General features: G+C 43.2%; 2 protein-coding genes and 1 long non-coding RNA gene across 17 annotated transcripts in view; 2 read left to right on the forward strand and 1 right to left on the reverse strand.

Moving 5' to 3' along the window:
* The window catches only part of LOC122543964, a 21,297-nt gene extending 6,826 nt beyond the window's left edge, over window positions 1-14,471 (forward strand). For 3 of the 4 annotated variants that reach the window (XR_006310218.1, XR_006310219.1, XR_006310217.1), the window contains one exon: window positions 14,385-14,468. This is a non-coding gene — a long non-coding RNA (uncharacterized LOC122543964). Of the gene's footprint in view, window positions 1-14,384 lie in introns of all 4 variants that reach the window. The other variant, XR_006310220.1, reaches the window with a different exon arrangement.
* The window catches only part of LOC122543960 (zinc finger protein 229-like), a 50,515-nt gene extending 34,336 nt beyond the window's left edge, over window positions 1-16,179 (forward strand). The window contains exon 4 of the mRNA XM_043682959.1: window positions 14,762-16,179. Coding sequence (XP_043538894.1) covers window positions 14,762-15,287 — 526 coding nt within the window. The 3' untranslated portion in view covers window positions 15,288-16,179. The remainder of the gene's footprint in view (window positions 1-14,761) is intronic.
* LOC122543958 (zinc finger protein 239-like) overlaps window positions 1-24,997 on the reverse strand; it is a 100,486-nt gene that overhangs the window by 36,333 nt on the left and 39,156 nt on the right. For 5 of the 12 annotated variants that reach the window (XM_043682946.1, XM_043682947.1, XM_043682949.1 and 2 more), the window contains one exon: window positions 23,530-24,896. The exons of 6 other annotated variants lie outside the window; for them this stretch is intronic. In XM_043682946.1, coding sequence (XP_043538881.1) covers window positions 23,828-24,781 — 954 coding nt within the window. In that variant the 5' untranslated portion in view covers window positions 24,782-24,896 and the 3' untranslated portion in view covers window positions 23,530-23,827. Of the gene's footprint in view, window positions 1-18,905; window positions 18,955-23,529; window positions 24,897-24,997 lie in introns of those variants that run through there. One more of the 12 variants, XR_006310209.1, reaches the window with a different exon arrangement.

Consider the following 24,997-nt stretch of genomic DNA (forward strand, 5'->3'; position numbering starts at 1 on the left):
GTTTCGGGCATAAGCCCTTCTTCAGGAATGAGGCAAGTGTGTCCAGCAGGCTCCCTACCTTTTATCTTAGCCTGCTGGACACACTTTCCTCATTCCTGAAGAAGGGCTTATGCCCGAAACATCGATTCTCCTGTTCCTTGGATGCTGCCTGACCTGCTGCGCTTTTCCAGCAACACATTTTCAGCTCTGATCTCCAGCATCTGCAGCCCTCACTTTCTCTCAAAGAGTGAGAGTAGGGTCAATCTGGGATAGTGGAGGGCACTTGGTGAGGTCCTTGATGAATAATTTGCTTCAGTATTCATTAGTGAGGTGGATCTTGATGTATATGAGGACAGCATGAAACAAGCTGATATGCTAGAACAGGTTGATGTTAAGGAGGATGTACTAAAACATTTGAAAAACATAAGGATAGATAAATCCTCTAGGCCAGATGGGATATACCCAAGGTGTCTACAGGAAGTGAGGAAAGAGATTGCTGCGCCTTTTGGCGATGATCTTTGTGTCCTCACTGTCCACTGGAGTAGTGCCAGATGCCTGGAGGGTGTCAAATGTTGTTCTGTGCAAGAAAGGGAATAGGGACAATCCAGGGAATTACAGACCAGTCAGTCTTATGTCAGTAGTAGGCAAGTTATTGGAGAGAGTGCTGAGAGATTGATTTAGTTTTCCAAGAAATCATAAATTCTTAGTTTGATTAGAGATAGTCAACATGGCCTTGTGAGGGGCATGTCATGCCCCACAAACCTTTCGTGAATTCTTTTGAGGATGTGACAAAACATATTCATAAAGGTAGTTGTGGATGTGGATTTTAGCAAGGCATTCGATAGTCTTTCATGGTAGGCTCATTCAGAAAGTAAGGAGGCATAGGATAGATGGGAATTTGGCTATCTGGATGCAGAATTAGCTAGCCCATAGAAGATACAGGGTGGTGCTAGTTGGAAAGTATTCAGCTTGGAGGTTGGTGACCAGTGGTGTTCCACAGGGATCTGGGACTTCTGCTCTTTGTGATTTTTTTTTTTACATATAAATGATTTGGATGAGGAAGTGGAAGGGTGGATTAGTAAGTTTGTGTCATCAACAAAGTTTGGTGGATAGAGTTGGTTGGTAGAGTTGGATAGAGTTTGGTGGCTGTTGTAGGTTGCAATGGGACATTGACAGGACGCAGAACTGGGCTAAAAAGTGGTAGATGGAGTTCAACCTGGAAAAGAGTGAAGTGATTCTGTTTGCAAGATCAAATTTGAATATAGGGTTAAAGGTAGGATTCTTGGCAATGTGGAGGAACAGTGGGATGTTTGGGTCCATGTCCATAGATCCCTCAAAGTTGCCATCCAAATTGATTGGGTTTTTAAGGTGTATGGTGTGTTGACTTCTATGAGCAAGGGTATTGAGTTTAAAAGCTATATGTTGCAGCTCTATAGAGCCCTGGTTAGATCACACTTGGAATATTCTGTTCAGTTCTGGTCGCCTCATTATAGGAAGAATGTGGAACCTTATAGAGGATGCAGAAGAGATTTACCAGGATGCTGCCTGGATTGTAGGGTATGTCTTATGAAAGATTTGAGGGAGCAAAGCCTTTTCTTATTGGAGCAAAAAAGAATGAGAGGTGACTTGATAGAGGTGTACAAGATAATGAGAAGCATAGATAGAATGAACAGTCGGACATTTTACCTGGGCAGAAATGGCTATTGCAAGGGGGCATAACTTTAAGTTCATTGGAGGAAGGTTTAGGGGAGATGTTAGAGGTCGGTTCTTTACACAGAGTGGATGCGTGGAATGCAGTGCCAGCAGTGGGAGTACAGTCAGATACATTAGAGACATTTAAGCAACTTTTGGATAGGCACATTGAGGGAGTGCAGCGTAGATTCACGAAGTCAATTCCTGGAATGGCGGGACTACCTTATGCTGAAAGACTGGAGCGACTGGGCTTGTATACCATTGAATTTAGAAGACAGAGGGGATCTGATTGAGACTATTAAAGGATTGGACACTCTGGAGGCAGGAAACATGTTTCCACTGATGGGTGAGTGCCGAACCAGTGAACACAGCTTAAAAATACAGTGTAGACCATTTAGGATAGAGATGAGGAGAAACTTCTTCACCCAGAGAGTGGTGGCTGTGTGGAATGCTCTGCCCCAGAGGGCAGTGGAGGCCCAGTCTCAGGATTCATTTAAGAAAGAGTTGGATAGAGCTCTCAAGGATAGTGGAATCAAGGGTTATGGAGATAAGGCAGGAACAGGATACTGATTAAGGATGATCAGCCATGATCATATTGAATGGTAGTGCAGGCTCGAAGGGCAGAATGGCCTACTGCTGCACCTATTGTCTATTGTCACGTGGATGATAGTAAAATGAAGGGTATGTAGGTTAGTTTGACCTTAGAGTAGCATAAAAGATTTGTAAAACATTAGCTGAAGGGATTGTACTGTGCAGTACTGTTCAGTGTTCAATGTAAACATTTTTTTGCATCCACTGTATCTTGGGCCACTTTAAGTACTCTGGATTGCAGATTACCAGGTGCTGGCATTTGTTAGCTTTTAATTCCATGTTTCTTTTTCCCCCCAACACCATTTCCCTGTGAAAACTGATTTCTTTCAGTTCCTCCATTTGTGTTACCCAGCATTTTAGGAATATTATTTGTCATCCTTTGAAAGAACTAAAAAATGTGGTCAATTGTTCTGCATCTCATTATTTCACATTGTAACTTTCCCTGTTTCTGACTGTAAGGAACCTGTATTAATTTTCACTAACTTTTTTATGTACCGTTTTTAGAAGCCCTTACAATTAATCTGTTCCCTTTAAGTTCATTCTCAGACTTTTTTTTTCCCTCTTAATCAATGCTTTAGTCCTCTTGCTGAAACCTGAACTTTGGTTAAAAAGAGCAGCAGACTTGAAGACAATTTGTATGCCCCATCCTTGGATCCAGTACTATCCCTAATATCCCTTGTTAGCCATGGCAGGGTCACATTTCCCATTTCATTTTGTTAGGCATTTGCAGTTCCTCTGAGTGGTCTTTAAAAGTTTGTGATTCCAATTTATTGTAGCCTAATTATATTTCATACCATTGTAATTTCCTCTGTTTAGATTTTGGCCCCTAGTCTCAGAATCAACTGTCACACTCCATCTTAATGAAGCATTCCATCACTTTTTTTCCCACAAGGTGCCTCACACAGCCAGATGACCAATTATTCCTTTCTCATTACTTAGGATCATAGGACTGCTCTCTCATTAGAAAGATGAGTAGTGGTGCTTTAACTTGAGGGTCACCATGCCTCAGGCAAGGGACAAGGTTCAGAACGTGGGACTTTGGTGGTGACCTCAGCTGGTACAGAAATTGAGCATGTGCTGTTGGTGTCATTCTGCATCCAACCAGCGTCCAGCCAACTGAGCTAAGCCATTTGGATCCTCAATGTATTGATTCAAATAAATCTACACACTCCAGGAATTTCTCCTGTACGGTATTTTTATGCTTTGATTTGCTCAATTTAGACACAGATTGGAGTCACCCATAAGACCACCAGATAGTCATTGAGATGTACAGCACAGAAACAGACCTTTCAGTCCGACTCATCCATGCTGATCAGGTGTCCTAAATAAATCTAGTCCTATTGGCCAGCATTTGGCCCATATCCCTGTAAATTCTCTTATACCCATCCAGATGCTTTTTAAAATATAATTGTACAGGCCTCAATTTTCTCTGGCAACTCACTTCATACATGGAGCTGCATGAAAAAGTTGCCTCTTAGGTCCTTTTCTAAATTCTTCCCCTCTCACCTTAAATCTATGCCCTCTAGTTTTGGACTTGCCCACCCCAGGGAAAAGACCCTGTCTATTTACCCTATCCATGCCACTCGTGACTTTATGAACCTCTATAAGGTCACCCCTCAGCCTTTGATGCTCCAGAGAATATAGTCCCATTCTGTTCAGCCTCTCCAAATAGCTCAAACTCTCCAACCCTAGCAACATCCGTGTAAATCTTTTCTGGAACCCTTTCAAGTCTTGAGCATCCTTCCTGTGGCAGGGAGACCAGAATTACATGCAATATTCCAGAAGTGGCCGAACAGAGCTGCAACATGACTTTTTAACTTCTATACTCAATACACTGACCAATAAGTGCAAGCATACCAAACTTCATCTTCACTATCCTACCTACCTGTGACTCCACTTTCAAGGAACTAAGAACCTGCAGTCCAAGGTCTCTTGTTCAGCAACACTCCCCAGAATGTGACAATTAAGTGTATAAGTCCTGCCCTGATCTGCCTTGCCAAAATGCAACACCTCACACTTATCTAAATTAAACCCCGTCAACCGTGCATTGGCCCATCTGATCAAAATCCCGTTGTAATCTGAGGTAACCTTTTTTGCTGTCTACTACACCTCCACTTTTGGTTTCATCTGCAACTTAGTGACCATACCATCTACGTTCACATCCAAGTCACTTGTATAAATGATGAGAAGCAGTGAACCCAGCACTGATCCTTGTGGCGTACCACTAGTCATAGACTTCCACTCTGAAAGGCAACCCTCCACCACCACCCTCTGTCTTCTACCTTCGAGTCAGCTCTATGTCCAAATGGCTAGTTCTCTCTGTATTTCATGTGATTTAACCTTGCTAACAAATCTACAATGAGGAACCTTGTCAAATGCCTTACTGAAGTCCACATGGATTATGCAATGCTCTGCCCTCATTAATCCTCTTCGTTACTTCCTTTAAAAAAAGACTCAATTAAATTTGAGATGTGATTTCCCATGCACAAAGCCTTGCTAACTATCCCTAACCAATCCTTGCCTTTCCAAATGTGGTACATCCTGTCCCTTGGGATTCCCTCCAACTTTGAGAGAAAGTGAGGGCTGCAGATGCTGGAGATCAGAGCTGAAAATGTGTTGCTGGAAAAGCGCAGCAGGTCAGGCAGCATCCAAGGAACAGGAGAATCGACGTTTCCTTCCTGAAGAAGGGCTTATGCCCGAAACGTCGATTCTCCTGTTCCTTGGATGCTGCCTGACCTGCTGCGCTTTTCCAGCAACACATTTTCAGCTCATTCCCTCCAACTTGCCCACCATTGATATCAGATTCACCGGTCTATAGTTCCCTGGTTTGTCCTTCTACCATTCTTAAACAGTGGCACCATGTTAGCCAACCTCCAGTCTTCCAGCACCTCACCTGTGAACATAGAACATAGAAAAATACAGCGCAGTACAGGCTCTTTGGCCCTCGATGTTGCGCCGATCCAAGCCCGCCTAACCTACACTCGCCCACTATCCTCCATTTGCCTATCCAATGCCCGTTTAAATGCCCATAAAGAGGGAGAGTCCACCACTGCTACTGGCAGGGCATTCCATGAACTCACGACTCGCTGAGTAAAGAATCTACCCCTAACATCTGTCCTATACCTACCACCCCTTAATTTAAAGCTATGCCCCCTCGTAATAGCTGACTCCATACGTGGAAAAAGATTCTCATGGTCAACCCTATCTAAACCCCTAATCATCTTGTACACCTCTATCAAGTCACCCCTAAACCTTCTTTTCTCCAATGAAAACAGCCCACATTGCCTCAGCCTTTCCTCATACGATCTTCCTGTGACTATCAATAATACAAATATCTCAGACAGGGGCCCAGCAATCCCATCCCTAGCTTCCCACAGATTGGGGGTACACCTGATTTCAGGGGATTTATCCACTTCTGTGTTTTAAGATGTCCAGCGCCACCTCTAATATGAACATTTTTCAGGATGTTGCTGTTTCCTTCTCCATGTATCCTTCTCCATGTTTATCTTCCATGTCCTCCTCCACAGCAAACACTGATGCAAAATACTTGTTTAGTATCTCCCCCAAGATTGACTTGCTGATCTTTAAGGTGTCCTATTTTCTCTCAAGTTAGCCTTTTTGTCCTTCATGTATTTGTAGAATTTCTTTTTTGGATTCTCCTTAACCCTATTTACCAAAGCTATGTCATGTTCCCTTTTTGCCCTCCTGACTTCCCACTTAAGAATACTCCCACTCCCTTTGTACTCTTTGAGGGAATCACCTGATCTCTGCTGTCTATACCTGACATATGCTTCTTTCTTAGTATTGATCAAAACCTCAATTTCCCTCATCATCCAGTCTTGCCCTTTAGCCTAACAGGAACATACTGTCTCTGGACTCTCATTTTTGAATGCTTCCCATTTTTCTAGCTGTCCCTTCACCTGTGAATATCTGCCCTCAATCAACTTGTGAAAGGTCTCATCTCATACTGTCACACTTGGCCTTCCTCCAGTTTAGAACTTTAACCTTTAGATCCAGTCTATCCTTTTCCACCACTACTTTAAAAGTAACAGAATTATGGTCACTGGCCCCAAAGTGTCATCTTATTTCCCAAGGGTAGATCAATACACTAGTATTTATATCTATATAGTGAATCAGAAAAGTTTCTTATACACACTTAACAAATTCCTCTCTATCCGATCCTTTAACACTTTGGCAGTCCCGATCTATGTTCGGAAAGTTAAAATCCTCTACCATAACCACCTTATTCTTACAGATAACAGATCTCCGAAGAAATGTCTCAATTTCCTGCTGACTATTGGGCAGTATATAGTACAAGGAGAAAGTGAAGACCATCTACATCTACCCATGATCCGCCTTTCCACCTACCTTCACCCCCAACTCCATTATTTATCTCTCAGCCACCTTGCCTTTTCACATTCCTGATGAAGGGCTTATACCTGACACATTGACTTTCCTGCTTCTTGGATGTTGCCTGACCTGTTGTGCTTTTCCAGTGCCAGTTGGCCCATTGAGTCTGCTCCACCGTTTGATCATAAATGATGTTTCTTGACCCCATTCTCCTGTCTTCTACTTGCTTTTGGAACTATTGATCCCCTTACCAATCAAGTCCTAACTATCTCTATCTTGAACACACTCAATGACTTGGTGTCCACAGCCGTCTAAAGCAATGAATTCCATGGAATCACCACCCTGTGGCTGAAGAAACTCTTCCTCGTTTCAATTCTGATGGGCATCTCTTCACACTCAGATTGTGCACTTGGATTCTAGTCTCTATGGAGATAGGCCCTTTTGGACCAAACTGTTCCATGCTGACCAAAATGTCCATCCACGTTAACCCCATTTCCCTGCACTTGGCCCATGTCTTTCTAAGCCTTTTCTATCCACATACCTATCCAAATGCCTTTTAAATGTTGTTGATATACCTGCCTCAACCACTTCTGGCAACTCATTCCGTATGCTTACCATCCTCTGCGTAAATAAAATGGCCCCTCTTTCCCTTATCTTCAATTGTTGCCCTCTAGTCCTCAATTCCTCAACCCTGGGAAAGAAGATGGAGTGCATTCACCCTATTCATGCCTCTCATGATCTCATACACTTCCATAAGATCCCCCTCAGTCTCCATGCTCTGAAGAAAAACTCCTAATCTGTCCAACCTCTCCCTATAACTCAGACAGTCGAGTCCTTGCAACATCCTTGTATTTTTTATTATTCATTCTTTCCAGTTTGATAATATCCTTCCTATAACAAGGTGACCAAACAGAACACAATGCTCCAAGTGTGGCCTCAGTGTCCCGTACAACTGTAACATAACTTCCCAACTTTTATACTCAGTGCTCTGACTGATGGCCAGTGTGCCAAAAGCCGCCTTCACTGCTCTGTCGACCTGTGACTCCACTTTCAGAGAACTGTGCACCTGAACCCCAAGGTCCCTCTGTTCCAATACACTCGTTTAAGGCCGTACCATTCACCGTGAATCTGCTAGCTTGATTTGAATTTTCAAAACGCAAGACCTCACATGTATCTATATTAAACTCCATTTGCCACTTTTTGGCCCAGTTCCCCAGCTGATCAAGGTCCTACTGCAATTTCTGAACCTTCTTCACTGTCCACAATACTGCATACTTTATTGTCATCTGCAAATGTACTAATCATGCTTTGTACATTCTCATCCAAATCATTGATATCGATATCAAACAGCAATGGGCCCAGTACCGACCCATGAGGCACTCCACTACTCACAGGCATCCAGTCTGACAAGCATCCTTCCAGTATTAACCTTTGCTTCTTATCATCAAGCCACTTGTGTATCCAATTTGCCAGCTTCCCCTGGATTCCATGTGATTGAACTTTCCAGAGCAGTCTACCATTGGAACCTTGTCAAAGGCCTTACTGAAATCCATATACACTACCATACTGCCCTGCCCTTGTCAACCTTCCTGGTCTCCTCATTAAAGAACTTTACCAAATTTGTGAGGCATGATTCCTCACGCACAAAGCCATGCTGTCTCCTCCTAATCAAACGCTGTCTTTCCAAATGCCTGTATATCTTATCCCACAGAATCTTCTCAAGTAAATTTACCTATCATAAATGTTAGGCTTACTGGTCTATAGTTCCCAGGTTTTTCTTTGCAGCACTATTTGAATAAGAACACAATATTCACTCCCCTCCAGTTTTCTGGGAACCTTACCTGTGGCTAACGATAATGCAAAAATATCACAATTTCTTCTCTAGCCCCTTGCAGTGTTCTTTGGATATATTTGCTCAGGCCCAGGAGATTTATTTCCCCTTCACATGTTCTAATATATTCAACACCACCTCTACTGTGTTATGGACTGTCCCCCAAGGTATCACCACTAACTTCCCCAAGCCTTTGTCTTTCTCCATGGTAAACACAGGAGAAATATTCATGGTGAATCTCAGCCCCTCCATGTGGTTTGACACATCCATGTCCACTCTGGTCCTTGAGGGGTACTATTTTCTCTGTAGTTATTCTTTTTCCTTTAACATAGTTACAGAACCACTTTGGATTCACCCTAATCCAAGCCAAGGCTATCTCGTGCCCACTTTTTGCTGTCCTGATTTCCTCCTTCAGTAAGCTCCTGTATCACCTATATACCTCCAGGGATTCCCTTGATCTCAGCTGCCTGTAGCTGAGCCATATCTTCTTTTTTCTGGTCAAAGCCTCAATATCTCTTGTCATCCAGGGATCCCTATTCCTGCCAACCTTGCTCTTTACCCTCACAGAAACATATAGACCTTGAACTCTAGCTATCTCATTTTAAAGGCCTTCCACTTGCCGGAGTCCCATTTGCCTGCAAACAAACTACTCCAATCAACCCCTGTAAGTTCCTGTCTAATTCCATTGAAATTTACTTTGCCCCAAGTTAGGACTTGAACCTTAGACCAGTTTTGTCCCTGTCCATAACTTCTATAAAATTAATAGAACTATGGGCATGAGTCCTAATATGTTTCCCCACTGTTACCTCCATCACTTGTCCTGCCCTACTTCCCAAGAGTAGGTAGAGTTTTGCCCCTTCCTGAGTAGGACCCTCTATATACTGCTTGAGGAAACTTTGCTGAATGCACTTAACAACTTCCACCCCATCTAAGTCCTTAACGCTATGGCCGTTTCAGTCTGTGATAGGAAAATAAAATCCTCTGCTCTGACAACTCTATATTGCTCCTGCAAGTCTCCCCAGTCTTCCTATATATTTGTTCTTCTAATGTTTGTTGAAATTTGGGGGCTTATGGTACAACACTAAAGTCACTGTCCCCTTAGCTCCACCCACAAAGCCTCAATTGGATGATCCCTAGTTATTTAATCTGATGACTGCTGTTATACTTGTCTTAATCAAAAATACAACTCCCCCTCCCCTCCTTCCACCACCCCTGTCCTGCCCAAAATCTGTACCCTGGCACATTAAGCTGCTGGTGCTCTCCCGCCCATAGCCATGTTTCTGTAATGGCTATAATATCCCAGGTCCACATACCTAACCACTTCGAGATCATTGACCTAGCCTGTCAGCTGCCTTGCATTGAATTAGATGAGATTTAATTTTGCACCCTGTTGTGTTCCAGCCTGACCTGTTCTTCAACTGATTATTTCTGATTACTGTATCTCCTTTCAGCCTCACGCTTGCCTCCCTGCTGTTAAGGATGCACCCCCGCCAATCTAGTTTAAATCTTCCCTGCCAGTACTAGCAAACCTGGCCACCAAGATATTGGTCCCCCTCCAGTTCAGGTGCAACTTGTCCCTCTTGAACAGGTCACCTCTGTCCCAGAGAAAATCTGATCTAAAAATCTGAATCCCTGCACCAATTACTGAGCCACACCTTCATCTGCCATATACTCATGTTCTTACCCTCACTATCACGTGGAACTGGAAGGAATCCAGAGATTATCACCTACGAAAGCTTGGAAATAAGTTAAAAACCAAACTCTCTGTAATCACACTGCAGGACATAATCTCTATTTCTACCTATGTCATTAGTGCATGTTTAGCACTACTTGTCAACAGGCCCATGACTATCTACTATGCAGTGCAGGTGACAACTTTCAGGCTGTAATGTATGTGTCAGGATGATGCCTCTCTCTCTCTTGCCCACTCTCTGCTGTTGAAACATCTTCTCCACCTCCATTCTATCCAGGCCTCTGTGTTCTTTAAATTTCGATCATGTCCTCCTGTTACTTCTAAACTCTGTTGGACCCAAGACTGGAGTCCTCAACTGCTCCTAGTATGACAAGACCTTAATCCCTGCGATCATTCTTGTCAACCCTCTATGAATCCCCTTCAAAGCCAGCACAACTTCCTTAGATATTGGGCCCAAAACTGCACACAATATTCCAAATATGGTCTGATTGGAGCAGATATAGCCTCAGCTGTACGTCTCTGCTTTTGTATTCTAAGACCCTTTTGAAATAAATGTTAAAATGGCATTTGCCTTCTGAACTGCCAGACATGATGGTCTTCCACATTCCTGATGGCAATGGTTAAATTCGTTAAGTTGGATGATGCCATCAGCACCCATACAGGATGACCAGTGGGCTGCCAAAAGAATGTGGAAGCTGAATGTGAAATTGTTGCCCCAGAAAGATTGGGGGAAACCCCTCTTTGACTCTCAAGCAGACTGGTGGGAAACAGTCAAGAGGAACATCAAGGTTTTTCATCCTCAAATATGTTCAGAAGGTGAGAGAGATGGGGCAAAACTGTTCAAACTCCAGAAACGCATGCAGAACCTATTGCTGCTGCAGACAATGGGGATCGATGTCACTGAGGATCTCCATGGGATGAAGACATTGATAGGGTCACTTATGGAATATAGTGTGCAATTCTGGGCTCCCTCCTGTGGAAAGATGTTGTGACCCTTGAAAGGGTCAGAAAAGATTTACAAGGATATTGCCAGGATTGGAGGGTTTGAGCTATAAAGATAGACTGGGGCTGTTTTCTCTGGAGCATTGGAGGCTGAAGGGTGACCTTAGAGATGTTTATCCTTTTCATGCTCATTATTTTATAAACAGACAAGGTCTTTTCCCTTGGAAGTCAAGAACTAGAGGGTTTAGGGTGGTGGGGGGAGGAAGTGAGGAAGATTAAAAAGGGACCTAAGAGGCAACTACTTCATGCAGGGGGTAGTACGTGCATGGAATGAGCTGTCGGAGGAAGTGGTGGAGGGTAGTACAATTAGAGCATTTAAAAGGCATCTGGATGGATTTATGACTAGGAAAGGTTTAGAGGGATATCAGCCAAGTGTTGGCAAATGGAACTACATTAGGTTAGGATATGTAGTTGGCATGGATGAGTTGGACCAAAGGGTCTGTTTCCATGCTGTACATATCTATGATTCCATGACGCCCCTTATTAACCTTATGAACACCAAGTCCCCTTGTGCTTAATTCTGAAGCCTCACCATTCAGAGAATAGTCTACACCTCCACTCTTCTGACAAGGTGCATAATCTCTCTTTCCCACATCATATTCCATCTGTCTCTTTGCCCACTCATTAGCCTGTTCCAAGTCATCCCCAGCCTCCCCGCTTCCTCAATACTACCTGTCCCTCCACCTACCTTTTGTCAACTGCAAGCTTAGCAACCATGTCCTCAGTTCCTTCATCAAAATTGTTAGTGTATAACATGAATAATTACAGTCCCAACACTGACTCCTGCAGAACTTCATGAGTACCAGTTACCATCCTGAAAAAGACCTCTTTATCCCTACTTGCTACCTTCTGCCAGTCAGCTTGTCCTCCATCCATGCCAGTACATTGCCACTAACACCATGGCCTCCTGTTCTGCACTTCATCAAATGCCTTCTGGAAATTCAAAATTATCACATCCAGTGGCTCTCCTTTTGAAGAGGTAACCAACAAGTTAGACAAAGAATTCTAATATTTTTAGGTGTAACTTCCTCCTGACAAAGCCATGCTGACTCTGCCCTGTTTTACCATGCACCTCCACGTACTCTGCATCAAACTGTGCATAGACCATCAGTGTACAAACACCAAGTGTTCCCACTTACTGAGGTTGTACCTGTCCCTGGCAGTATGAAGGAAAGGTTGAGCCTCCAAATAGTTGGATTGTCCCATATCACCTGTCCCTTGGAATTAGTGCAGGGGAAACCCCTTTGACTAGTCCATCAGGAAGTGGTTTGCATGTAGTGTCCTTAAGACCTTTCGGGAAAAGGAGAGGATTGATCTTGTTGGGAAGTTCCCTGAACACAGTCATTTCTGGTGATGAGACATTCAGCCAAAGTTTTCCAACAAGCACCAAGATGTTGCTTGGCTGGTGGTGAGAAGGGCACTCCCTGTGAGATCCTTCATGGATGCGCAGACTCTGCATCACAACACAATGCCATTAAAATGACTGCATCCAGGGTGAGACTGTCTCACACCACCTGCTGGAATGTGCCTTTGCAAAGGAAGTCTAGAAGAAGATGCAGTGGTTTATGTCAAGGTTTGTCCTGAGCAGCTCTGACGCAGGACTCTGTGCTCTACAGTCTGTTCCCTGAGATGCACACTGAGACAAACATGTGCCTGAAGGACCATCAACTCAGTGAAAGAATCTCTTTGGTCTGCCTGAAACTTGTTGGTCTTCCAGATGAAAGAGTTAACCTTAACCAAGTGTTACAGATTGGCACAAACTACTACTGAGGGATGCAGTAAAGTTTCTGGCAGTTGCTGCTAAGGCACAGTGAGGAACTACTGTGAGGCCTTTCTGCCAAAGGACAATAGGGGTCAGTTCTCTTATTGGACCCTCCCGATGCCTCAGATGTAAATAGGTCCCAGTACTCAGCTTAATCAGAAATGCATTCAGGTTAGTTGGAACTGTTGAGCAAGTCAAACTCCAATGTTTCTCTTTGCACATAAAAAATGTATCAATCTGAATTGCTTTAGTAACTATGTACACAAAGATTTCCTTTGGCAAAACAAATTCTGAATAGTTCTAATCTAACTTGCATCAAATTTTATAACTGGGACATGAGCAAGGCTAAAGAGGCTAGCATTCACTGCTGTGACCATTCTCCCACAGTATTGCTCAGTGAGGAGTTGCAGGATTGTCAGGCAGCAGCTATAAAGAAACAGCAAGATGTTTCCACAAGAGGACATTGTATGCCTGGGAGGAGGAAGGTTTATAGGCGATGATTCCCCATACATTCTGCTTTTGACCTTTCTTTTTGAAGGAATGATTTGTCACAGTTATTCCTGTGATGTAGATGGAGGAAACAGTTTCCTTAAGTATCCCACTGCTCTCACTGTCTCTACTCTTATTGTGGAGGTCAGTGTTGGATTGGGTGGATAATGTTTTAAAAAAAACACCAGCGGCATTCCAAAAGCTAGTGCTTCCATACAAACCTGTTGGACTATAACCTGGTGTTGTGATTTTAAAAAAAAAGTTTCAGCTTTCTCACCTTATTGAGGGCTGAGTCTTAGATTTCACAGAATCTCTACAGCATGTAAACAGGCTCTTTGGCCCTACAAGTCCACACCAACCCTTAGTATCCCACCCAAACCCATTCTGCATTACTCTACTCTACATTTACCCCTAATCTACACCCTGATTAGGGGTGAACACTACACTATAGGCAACTTAGCATGGCCAATACACCTAAACTGCACATCTTTGGATTGTGGGAGGAAACTAGAGTACCTGGAGGAGAATACGTGCAAACTCCACACAGTCACCCGAGGCTGGAATTGAACCTAGGTCCCTGGTGCTGTGAGGCTGCATTACTAAACACCTGAGCAACTGGGTCCCCGTCCCTGAAGGACATTCATGAACTGGTTGGGTTTTTATGACAGCTGAAAATGTGTTGCTGGAAAAGTGCAGCAGGTCAGGCAGTGTCCAAGGAGCAGGAGAATCAACGTTTTGGGCTCATGCCCAAAACGTCGATTCTCCTGCTCCTTGGACGCTGCCTGACCTGCTGCACTTTTCTAGCAACACATTTTCAGCTCTAATCTCCAGCAGCTGCAGTCCTCACTTTCTCCTAGGGGCTTTTATGACAATCCAGTAACTTTTCATGGTCACTATTTGAGTATTTTTCTCCATTTCACTACCTGCTTTTACTGTCTTAAACAGTTCTCTCTTTCTCATTACTCATCTTTTCCTGATTTAAATTTGTTTTACAGAGAATCACGGAGGCACATTCACGAGCAAGAATTCCAAACAAACATCCCATCAAGATCTGAATGTGAAAACCATTGGATATTCTGTTTTTTTTTGTGGGGGGAAAAATTACAAACATCAGTGTGACTGGAAATGGACAAAGACACATCCACAGTTGAGTTCTGGCGAACTGTCTGTGGCCAGGTCTTGAACCAGTTCCACAGCCTGAATAATATCACACTGTGGAGAGAGACTGTATCCCTGTCTTGTGTATGAGTGAGGAGTCAGTTGCTCAAATGGAGGGACATGAGGATACCTGCACTACAGAGAAACCATGGAAGTGTGGGGACTGTGGGAAGGGATTTAAACACCCATACCTCTTGGAAACTCATCAACGCAGTCACACTGGGGAGAGGCCGTACACCTGCTCTGTTTGTGGGAAAGGATTCACCCGGTCATCTGACTTTCTGAAACATGAACGGACTCACACTGGAGAGAGGCTGTTCATCTGCCCTGAATGTGGGAAAGGCTTCAGGGACTCATCCAGCCTGCAAAAACACAAGCAAATTCACACTGGGGAGAGGCCATACACCTGCTCAGAGTGTGGGAAAGGATTCATTCGATCAGCCCACCTGCTGACACACCAGCGAGTTCACACTGGAGAGAGGCCATTCCCCTGTTCAGAGTGTGGCAAAGCGTTCTCTCAGCTATCCAACCTCAGGACACACCAACTGGTTCACACTGATGAGAGACCTTTCAAATGTTTGCACTGTGAGAAAAGCTTTAAACGCACATGTGACTTGCTGATACACCAACAGATTCACACTGGGGAGAGGCCATTCCCCTGCTCTGTTTGTGGGAAACGATTTATTCATTCAAAAAACCATCTGAGACACCAGCGAATACATACTAGTGAGAAGTTTTGACCTGTTCTGGTGGGAAAGGAATTACTTTGTCATCCCACCTGCTGAGACACTAACGTGCACAAATGACTGCAGGGCAGGGGTCTGTTGTTGTTGCTGTTCTTTAATTAAACTTTTCCTCACGTCACCTCTGCATATCTTTCCCAAAACCTTTTAATTGCACCTCCCTAATCTTTGGATCATCATGATGTGGAGGTGCTGGTTTTGGACTGGTCTGGACAAAGGCAGAAGTTGCACAACATCAGGTTATAGTCTTAACAGGTTTATTTGAAATCCCAAGCTTTATCACTTCACCTGACAAAGGAGCACTGTGGTTTCAAATAAATCTATTGGACAATAACCTGGTGTCATGTGACTTCTGACTGAGGCCATCACAATATGGAACCAATATTTTATTTCTGTACCTGTAAACTAGTACACTTGAAGCATGGTATCAGACCGGGCCTGTAGTTGTGAGCGAAAGAGATATTTTTTTTAAAAAGAGGCCAGCAATTTTTCCCTGGTTTGCTCCCTGATATCTCCATTTTGAAGTTCAAGCATCCATATGTTTTGCTCGCTGCTTTCTTAAGTCCCACCTGCTTTGAAGTGGTTTAAAACAGATTGTGTTTTTTTTATTCCTCAGTTGATCATTGACACATGTCCATGGGTCTGTTTCTGCTGAAAGTAATGCCAAAATTCAAGGAAGTACCATTCTTGATGGCAGTGAAACAAATCCACTTTGTGTTAAATGCACTGTATCAAGTCTTGATCACCCAGTTCTCTGGGGTGGGGTGGAAATAATCCCCAGTTAGTGGTGTTGCCACCATCATTTACACCCATTGATGCTGTCACTTATGCAATCAATCCAACACAGTGGACTGTTTCTCCATGCTGGAATGCTATATTTCAGGCTGTCTAATCCAGTCCAAATTTTTTCCAAAGTCAATGGACTGGAATGTTCTCAGTTGATTGAGTGTTTCTCAATACTTTTCCAGTGAGGTTCATCTGAGATCTTTTCCCAGTGACAAGCATTTGTCCTTTCTCATTTAAATGCCAATACAATGAAGGTTGTGACAAGTGGCTGTTTGATTTTGACATGACTGGGTTGGTTTCCTGTCTGCCAATCCTAACCTGATGGTATCCCTGCAAATGAAGGATCGGAATTTGGAAAACCGAATTCAATCATCCTTTAACTATCTTGCTCCCTGTCTCAGTGGTGGACTGTGAGATGGATTATAATAGTGCTTAACCAATGCCCTGGAGACCTAATTGATCAATGTGACAGGATTGACACACAGCATTGCCCTTTGCTGTGAAGGGCACTGCTTGTCACTGGCCACCCGGGTGTTTTCCTATCTTCCTGGTGGTGGAAATTGAATAAAGATTCGTGCACTTTGTGTCTCTCACTATGTCTCACACCTGCACACACACACACCCCATGGGTGCTGGGAAAAAAATAAGCACTACCGCAGTTAGGCGGTAGTGTGGGGGTTAAAAAAGGAAAAATAAAAAAAAGCGAAAAAGAAAAAAAAACAGGAGTGTCAGAGGTTCTGCTCACTCTGAGAGCTGGTTCTGTTTAAACTGGATCAGTGTGTGCGTGTTCAAGGACTCTCCTCCTTGAAGGTATCTGAGAGGAAGGGAACTGTCTTTGGACCAGCTGCGAAAAGAAAAAAAAAGTGACAGGATTGATCTATCCACCTGGAGGGCCAGAAAGCAGATGCAGTGGAACAGTGAAATGTGGTGCAGGTGATGTGACAGGGGAAGCCAGCAGAGGGTGACACTGTATCATTTTAAACAGCAAATGGCCAGAGAGAAAGAGAGACAGACACTCTGACTTAGAATTGATGAATCAAAGCATGTCCCATTGCAGGCAGAGCTGGGTGTGCAGACATACTGACACAGGCACAAAACCAGATTCATTTACACAGACACATTCAAACTTCCCTCCGTGTTGCAGAGTTGGTCACATCAAGACACATGCACAAGATAGAAAAAAATGCACTTGGACAAAGCCGTGCAGATACTCACAAACACATCCTTACAGAGATACACAATGTCCCATGGTATATTGATCTGTTTAATAAACAGATTTTGTACATTAGATCTGTGTAATCACTTTATTTGTAAAATGGATCGATTCAGATGTCGATTTCTTAGAAATTTAATTAAAAGTAAACTTGCTGACTTTACTCGTTCATTTCAGTCCCATTAACACCTAGTGATGGTTATGGATCAGACCAGATCCCCTCAAAATAGAGAAGGTAGACTGGACCCTCACTTTTCTTATTTTAAAAGATAAATGTCAGGTGTTGTATTCCAGATGCAATTTGATTGGTCAAACTACTCTATGCTAAGCAAAACACAATTTATTCAAATGCTGTAGTTTAAATACAATGAAAAAGAAGAAATGGATTAACAACTCTATTGTAAAACTTGAGACTAAAAGGTACAATATATATTATTAATTAAATGTTCCAATATAGTAACATTCCATAAACACACCCTCAGCAAAAGGCAAATTCAGAAAAGAGATTTTGTTCTCACACGCAATGCAGCATCCGAGGGACAGAGGCCCCAGCTTTTGGTTTAGTCTGTTCTGTTCTCATGCAAGCTCGTGTTATAAGAAAATTGCCTCACAGCAGCACCATTTAAACTAATGGGGCCAGGATCATTTTATAACCAATACACGCTTTAAACGTTTGCACTTTAGAAACAGTGTCCCCAGATCGTCCATCTCGTTAGTGAAATTGCATTAACATAACACTCAATTATATGTCGTTCTGCTTTAATGCAACAGGGATAAACTGCTTCCACTTTTTCAAGACCCCAACAGCAACAACTGCCGACAGCTAGCTAAAAATCCTAGATTAGTGAGAGCCTGAACACCAACTCAGGTTGCATCTACTGTTCCAACGATCTTTTTAAGAAAAAAGGCCTCAAAGGTTGTTTATCTTCTCATAGACTGCTTGTTCCTTCTCTCCAGCTAAAACTAATTTAAACCTGGAATAGTCTCACTGTCTATTTTGGTTCCTGAGTCACTTCAATTAATGAAGAAAACCAGTCTGACACCAGGATAAGACACAAACAGACTTGAAACAAGATCTCAAACCTAAAGTGCATTGTCTGACCTGAGAGACCAGTGAGCCTGTCGTCAGTGGTGGGCAAGTTGTTGGAGGGAATCCTAAGGGTCAGGATGTACACGTATTTGCAAAGGCAAAGACTGATTAGGGATGGGCAACATGGCCTTGTGCGTGGGAAATCATGTCTCACAAACTTGATTGAGTTTTTTTGAAGAAGTAACAAAGAGGATTGCTGAGGGCAGAGCGGTAGATAGAGTCATAGAGATGTACAGCAAGGAAACAGACCCTTTGATCCAACCCATCCATGCCCGACCAGATATCCCAACCCAATACAGTCTTACCTGCCAGCACTCGGCCCATATCCCTCCAAACCCTTCCTATTCATATACCTATCCAAATGCCTCTTAAATGTTGCAATTGTACCAGCCTCCACCACTTCCTCTGGCAGCACATTCCATACACGTACCACTCTCTGTGTGAAAAAGTTGCCCCTCAGGTTTCTTTTATATCTTTCCCCTCTCCCCCTAAACCTATGCCCTCTAGTTCTGGACTCCCCAACCCCAGGTAAACACATCCTTACAGAGATACACAATGTCCCATGGTATATTGATCTGTTTAATAAACAGATTTTGTACATTAGATCTGTGTAATCACTGTTTGCCTATTTACCTTATCCATACCCCTCATAATTTTTTGAACCTCTATAAGGTCACCCCTCAGCCTCTGACGCTCCAGGGAAAACAGCCCCAGCCTGTTCAGCCTCTCCCTATAGCTCAAATCCTTCAACCCTGGCAGCATCCTTGTAAATCTTTTCTGAACCCTTTCAAGTTTCACAACATCCTTCCGATAGGAAGGAGAACAGGATTGCATGCTATATTCTATATGGACTTCAGTAAGGCATTCAAGGTTCCCCATGGGAGACTGATTAGCAAGGTTACAGCTCATGGGATACAGGGAGAACCAGCCATTTGGATACAGAACTGGCTCAAAGGTAGAAGACAAAGGTGGTGGTGGAGTGTTGTTTTTCAGACTGGAGGCCTGTTACCAGTGGAGTGCCACAAGGATCAGTGCTGGGTCCTCTACTTTTTGTCATTTTCATAAATGATTTGGATGCAAGAATAAGAGGTGCAGTTAGTAAGTTTGCAGATGACACCAAAATTGGAGGTGTAGTGGACAGTGAAGAGGGCTACCTTAGATTACAAACATGATCTTGACCGGATGGGCCAATAGGTTGAGAAGTGGCAGATGGAGTCTAATTCAGATAAATGCGAGGTGCTGCATTTTGGGAAAGCAAATCGGAAAGACGTTGTGAAACTTGAAAGGGTTCAGAAAAGACTTACAAGAATGTTGCCAGGGTTGGAGGATTTGAGCTATAAAGAAAGGCTGAACAAGCTGCGTCAGAGGCTGAGGGGTGTCCTAATAGAGGTTTACAAAATTATGAGGAGCATGGATAAGATAAATACACAAAGTCTTTTCCCTGGGGTCGGAGAGCCCAGAATTCGAGGGCATAGGTTTAGGGTGAGAGGGGAAAGATATAAAAGAAGCCTAAGGGGCAACCTTTTCACACAGAGGGTGGTACATGTATAGAATGAGCTAACAGAGGAAGTGGTGGAGGCTGGTACAATTGCAACATGCAAGAGGCATTTGAATGGGTATATGTATAGGAAGGGTTTGGAGGGATATGGACTGGGTGCTGGCAGGTGGGACTAGATTGGGTTGGGATATCTGGTCGGCCTGGGTTGGACCGAAGGGTCTGTTTCTATGCTGTACATCTCCATGACTCTGTCATTTTATACTGATCTTGGGGCAGCGACTTGAAATAAAATCTGGGATTTACATATTATCAATTGAAACCTGCATCTCCATTCTTACAGATTAAAGACTTAATAACAATCTAGGTTTGTTCAATATATTTGGATATGTTTTATAACCGTTTTACTTATAAATTCTTTATGCTGTACAATCTCAACATCACTTCCCAACTCCTGTACTCAAAGCAATGAAGGCAAGTGTGCTCAACACCCTTTTAACCACCCTGTGTATATGTGACACAAATTGCAAAAATTATGGACCTGAACCACTCGGTCCCTCTGTTCTACACTAACTAAGACCCAACCATTAATTGTATAAGTCCTATCCTTGTTTGTTTTACCAAAATGCAATACCTCACATTTATCAGATTGGATTCCATCTGCCATTTTTTAACGCATTGACCCATTTGCTAAAGATCCCGGTCTAATCTTAGAAAACCCTCTTCGCTGTCTACTATGCCACAGATTTTGATGTCATCCGCAAACTTACTAACTATACCTTATGCAGAATCCCTACAGTGTGGAAACAGGCCATTTCGCCCATCGAGTCCACACTGACCCTCCAAAGGACGTCACACCTACCCTTCAACTCTGCATTTCTATGGCTAATCCACCAGATCGCGCACTCTCTGGAAACTCCGGCCAATTTAACATAGCCAATCCAGCTTACCTGCACATCTATGGACTGTGGGAGGAAACCCATGCAGGCACAGGGAGAAGGTGCAAACTCTTCACAGACAATCTGTCCTGACTAACCACTATGCCATTGCTCTGCCCTCAATCTTTTTGGTAACTTCCTCAAAAAACTTCGAGACAATTTTCCTCGCATAAAACCATGCTGACAATCTCTTAGCAATTTTTGCCTAAATGTCCATAAATTCTATCTTTTAAAATCACCTCTAATAATTTATTCACAACTGAAGTCAGACTCAAATCTATACTCCCCAGTTTCTTGTTACAACCTTTCTTGAACAAAGGTATAACATTAGCCATCCTCCAGGCACCTCACCCATAGTTATAGCAGCATTCAAGAAGTACCTGGACAAATACATAAATAGGAAGGGAATAGAGGGATATGAATTCTGTAAGTGAAGACTGTTTTTGTATGGAAGGGTAAAATGTGTTGGTGCAGGCTTGGAGGGCCTTGGGGCTGTTTCTGTACTGTATTGTTCTTTGTGTTTTTTTATAGATTCAGAAGTTACATGACACCTGGTTATAGTCCAACAGGTTTATGTGAAATCGCAAACTATTGGACCACCCCAAATTTTTCTGTAAGTGTTTTTGCAGTTTCTTCCCTTACATCCCACATTCTGGGATATATTTGATCAGGTCCCAGATATTTATCTACCTTTATACTCTCTAAGATCTCAACCTTTTATTCTGTAATGTGAACTATGTTAAAAAGCATCAAAATGTATCTATCTAAATTCTCCATTTCTTTTTGCACAATAAAAACTGACATCAAATATTCATTTAGTATCTCTCCCATCTCCTGGGGTTCAACACAAAGTCGACCTCCTTAATCTTTAAGGGGCCCTACCATTTTACTCTGTCACCATTTTACTCAATATATTTGTAGAATGTTTTTGGATTATCCTTAACCTTATCTGCTAATGCTACCTCATATCCTCTCTTTGCCTTCCTGATGCACTACACTGGCTGGCATACTCTATATAATGATTAAAAGATTCAATTGAACCACGTTGTCTATATCTAAAATAAGATTCTTTATATTCCTGACTTGAACCTCAATATCTTTATCCATTGTTTCATAATCTTATCAGCCTTACCCTTCACTCTAACAGGAACATAATGCCTCTGAATGCTCATCATCACATTCTTGACAGCCTCCCACTTGTCAGACATCTCCATCAGCAAAGTGATGGAAGGAACAATAACAGTGTTATCGGGCACTATTCACTCAGCAATAACCACCTCACTGATGCTGTGCGTTCCACCAGGGCAACTCAGCTCTTAATCTCATTACAGCATTAGCGTAAAATGGACAAAATGCTAAATAGGAGACATGCAGTGAGACCAACTACCCTTCACATCAAGGTAGCATTGACTGGCTAAGACATGAAGGAGCTGTTGAAGCCGATGGGAATCAAGGGCAGAGCACTCTCCTGGAGCTTGAACAATTCAGTGTTTGGGATGATGTGTAAATATGGTCAGGAGCTCAGTGTAGTGGAATACAAGACTCAGATTATGAACAGTGTGATTCACCCTCAGGTCTCCTGCAACAGGATAGACACAAGAGTTAGGGAAGAAAATTAAGTGGTAATTTTCAATGTTTTTACATTTTTATCCAAGAATATGGAAGACAGAGTCTGATAAATTAGCAACAGTAGAGGAATAGAGAAGTGAGGCTGGGGTGATGTCAGTGGATGTGTGAAACTAACATAGTGTCTTTGGATGATGTCACTAAAAACAGGAAGAGCCAAGGATAGATCCTTGGGGACACCAAGTTCCAGATCTTTTTTGGAGGAAAGGGAGTTTGGAGATGAGGCCAAGGTCTGATTTCAAAAGAAGGATTTCAGGTGAGAGGAACTGCAACACATGAAAGCAAGAACTGTTAACAACATCAGCCAACAGGCATCCCGACAAGGCCATGAGTATAATCAATCCGTTTGAGGGTGACATCTTCAAGCACCTGGCCACCGAGGCCACCCACCTGGTCCACTACACTGGCTGGCATACCCTGTCCTCCTGGGAGATTCAGCTGCCTTCTATCTGCTGCTGCCTGGTCTGCTGGCCAAATACACCGTCTCAGAGGGCATGAATGTGGGAACAAAATAGAGCAGCTCAAAGTTGAGTTGTCTGTCCCCTTTCCCCATGGGGATTAGACATTAAGATCTATTAAAACCACCCTAAAAAGAAAATAGCTTTACAAGAGCCACTCGTAAAAATAAATGGCAGGTTGGATATTCAGTGATTGAGTGGAAAGTGTGTCTTGGGACTACAATATGGGTCTCATGGATGCAAGGAGCTCTGGAGGTAGGAGAGGAACCGGAGAAAAATGCATGTCCAGGGCTCAGACAAGGTGGAACTTTAGAGACAGTTTCAGAGAAAGGAGAGACATGGAAGAGGCAGGTGATTGGATTGTCTCAAACTGATTGACAAAGGAGCTCCATGAGCTCCATATAAGATGAAGGAGGTACAATGGGCAAACACTACAAAAGAAAGTGAAGACATTAGATAGCCTGACGAAGGGCTCATGTCTGAAACGTTGACCCTCCTGCTCCTTGGATGCTGCCTGACCTGCTGCGCTTTTCCAGCAACACATTTTCAGCTCTGATCTCCAGCATCTGCAGTCCTCACTTTCTCCCACATTAGATAGCCTCAACAGGCTGTGCGTTTACCACAAACTTGATGTAACTGTATGTTCATCTCTTTATTAATACCTATAACTAAGTTGGAATTTATACAGACCAACAGAAGATGGTCCCAGGAAACATGGTTCTGTCCTGGATAAGATTAACAGCAAAATCCAATTCCTGCAGTCAGAAATAGATAATGTGAAAGAGCACTAACATACATTAGAGATATTAAAAAGACTTGATACAGTATGTTTAACACAAAGTGACATTTCATTGTCATACAGACCCTTTGGCAGAAAGGGAAGGACACTATGAAACAGGGATATATTCACAGTAAAAACCAGCCACTGTCATCACTCATGAGAACGCTGGTGTTTCAGCAGGCTGGACTTCACAGTGAATCCCTTCCCACACTCAGTGCAGGTGTATGGTCTCTCCCCAGTGTGAGATCGCTGATGTGCAGTGAGTTGGGTTGACCACTTGAACCCACTCCCACAGTGAGAGCATCTGAACGGTCTCTCGACACTATGAACACGTTGATGTGACATCAGGTCCCCAGATCGTTTAAAGCATTTCTCACAGTCTGGGCATTCAAAAGGTCTCTCCTCTGTGTGAAGTTGTTGGTGTTTCAGCAGGTTGGATTTCTGAGCAAATCCCTTCCCACACTCAGTGCAGGTGTATGGCCTCTCCCCAGTGTGAGATCGCTGGTGTACAGTGAGTTGGAATGATCGCCTGAACCCAGTCCCACAGTGAGAGCACCTAAATGGTCTCTCATCAGTGTGAACACGTTGATGTAACATCAGGTCCCCAGATCTTTTATAGCACGTCCCACAGTCTGGGCATTTAAAAGGTCTCTCCTCTGTGTGAACTTGCTGGTGTTTCAGGAGGGTAGATTTTCGAGCGAATGTCTTTCCACATGCTGAGCAGCTGAATGGTCTCTCCCCAGTGTGGATCCGCTGGTGTTCGATGAGATCAGATGATTGCTTGAATCTAGACCCGCAGCGAGAACAACTGAAGGGTCTCTCACCAGTGTGAACACGTTGATGCAACTTCAGTGCGCCAGAACTTTTATAGCACTTTCCACATTCTGAACATTTAAACAATCTCTCCTCAGTGTGAACTTGCTGGTGTTTCAGCAGGGTGGATGATGGAGGGAATCCTTTCCCACACTGGGAACAGACGAATTGCCTTTCCCCATTGTGACTGTATTTATGTTCTGACAAGGCAGATGACCTGCTGAAGTCCTGTCCACACATACAACACGTGGACAGTTTCTCCCCACTGTGAATGGTGCTTTTCCCTTCCATGTTCAAGATCCAATAATATTAAGGCTGCAATCAACTGGCAACTCTCTCAGACTCTGGTGATGTTTGATTTTAAGTCTCCCCACTACAAATTCTCCTCTTCAAATACCCTGTGAAACTGGTTGTAAATGAAAAAGGGGAGAGAGAGAAAAGAAAAACAAAAAGATAAGATCATAAAACACAAGAGCAAAGTAGGCAATTCAACCCATAAATCTGCTC

The sequence above is a fragment of the Chiloscyllium plagiosum genome, chromosome 45 (genome assembly GCF_004010195.1).
Source record: "Chiloscyllium plagiosum isolate BGI_BamShark_2017 chromosome 45, ASM401019v2, whole genome shotgun sequence".
NCBI lineage: Eukaryota > Metazoa > Chordata > Chondrichthyes > Orectolobiformes > Hemiscylliidae > Chiloscyllium > Chiloscyllium plagiosum.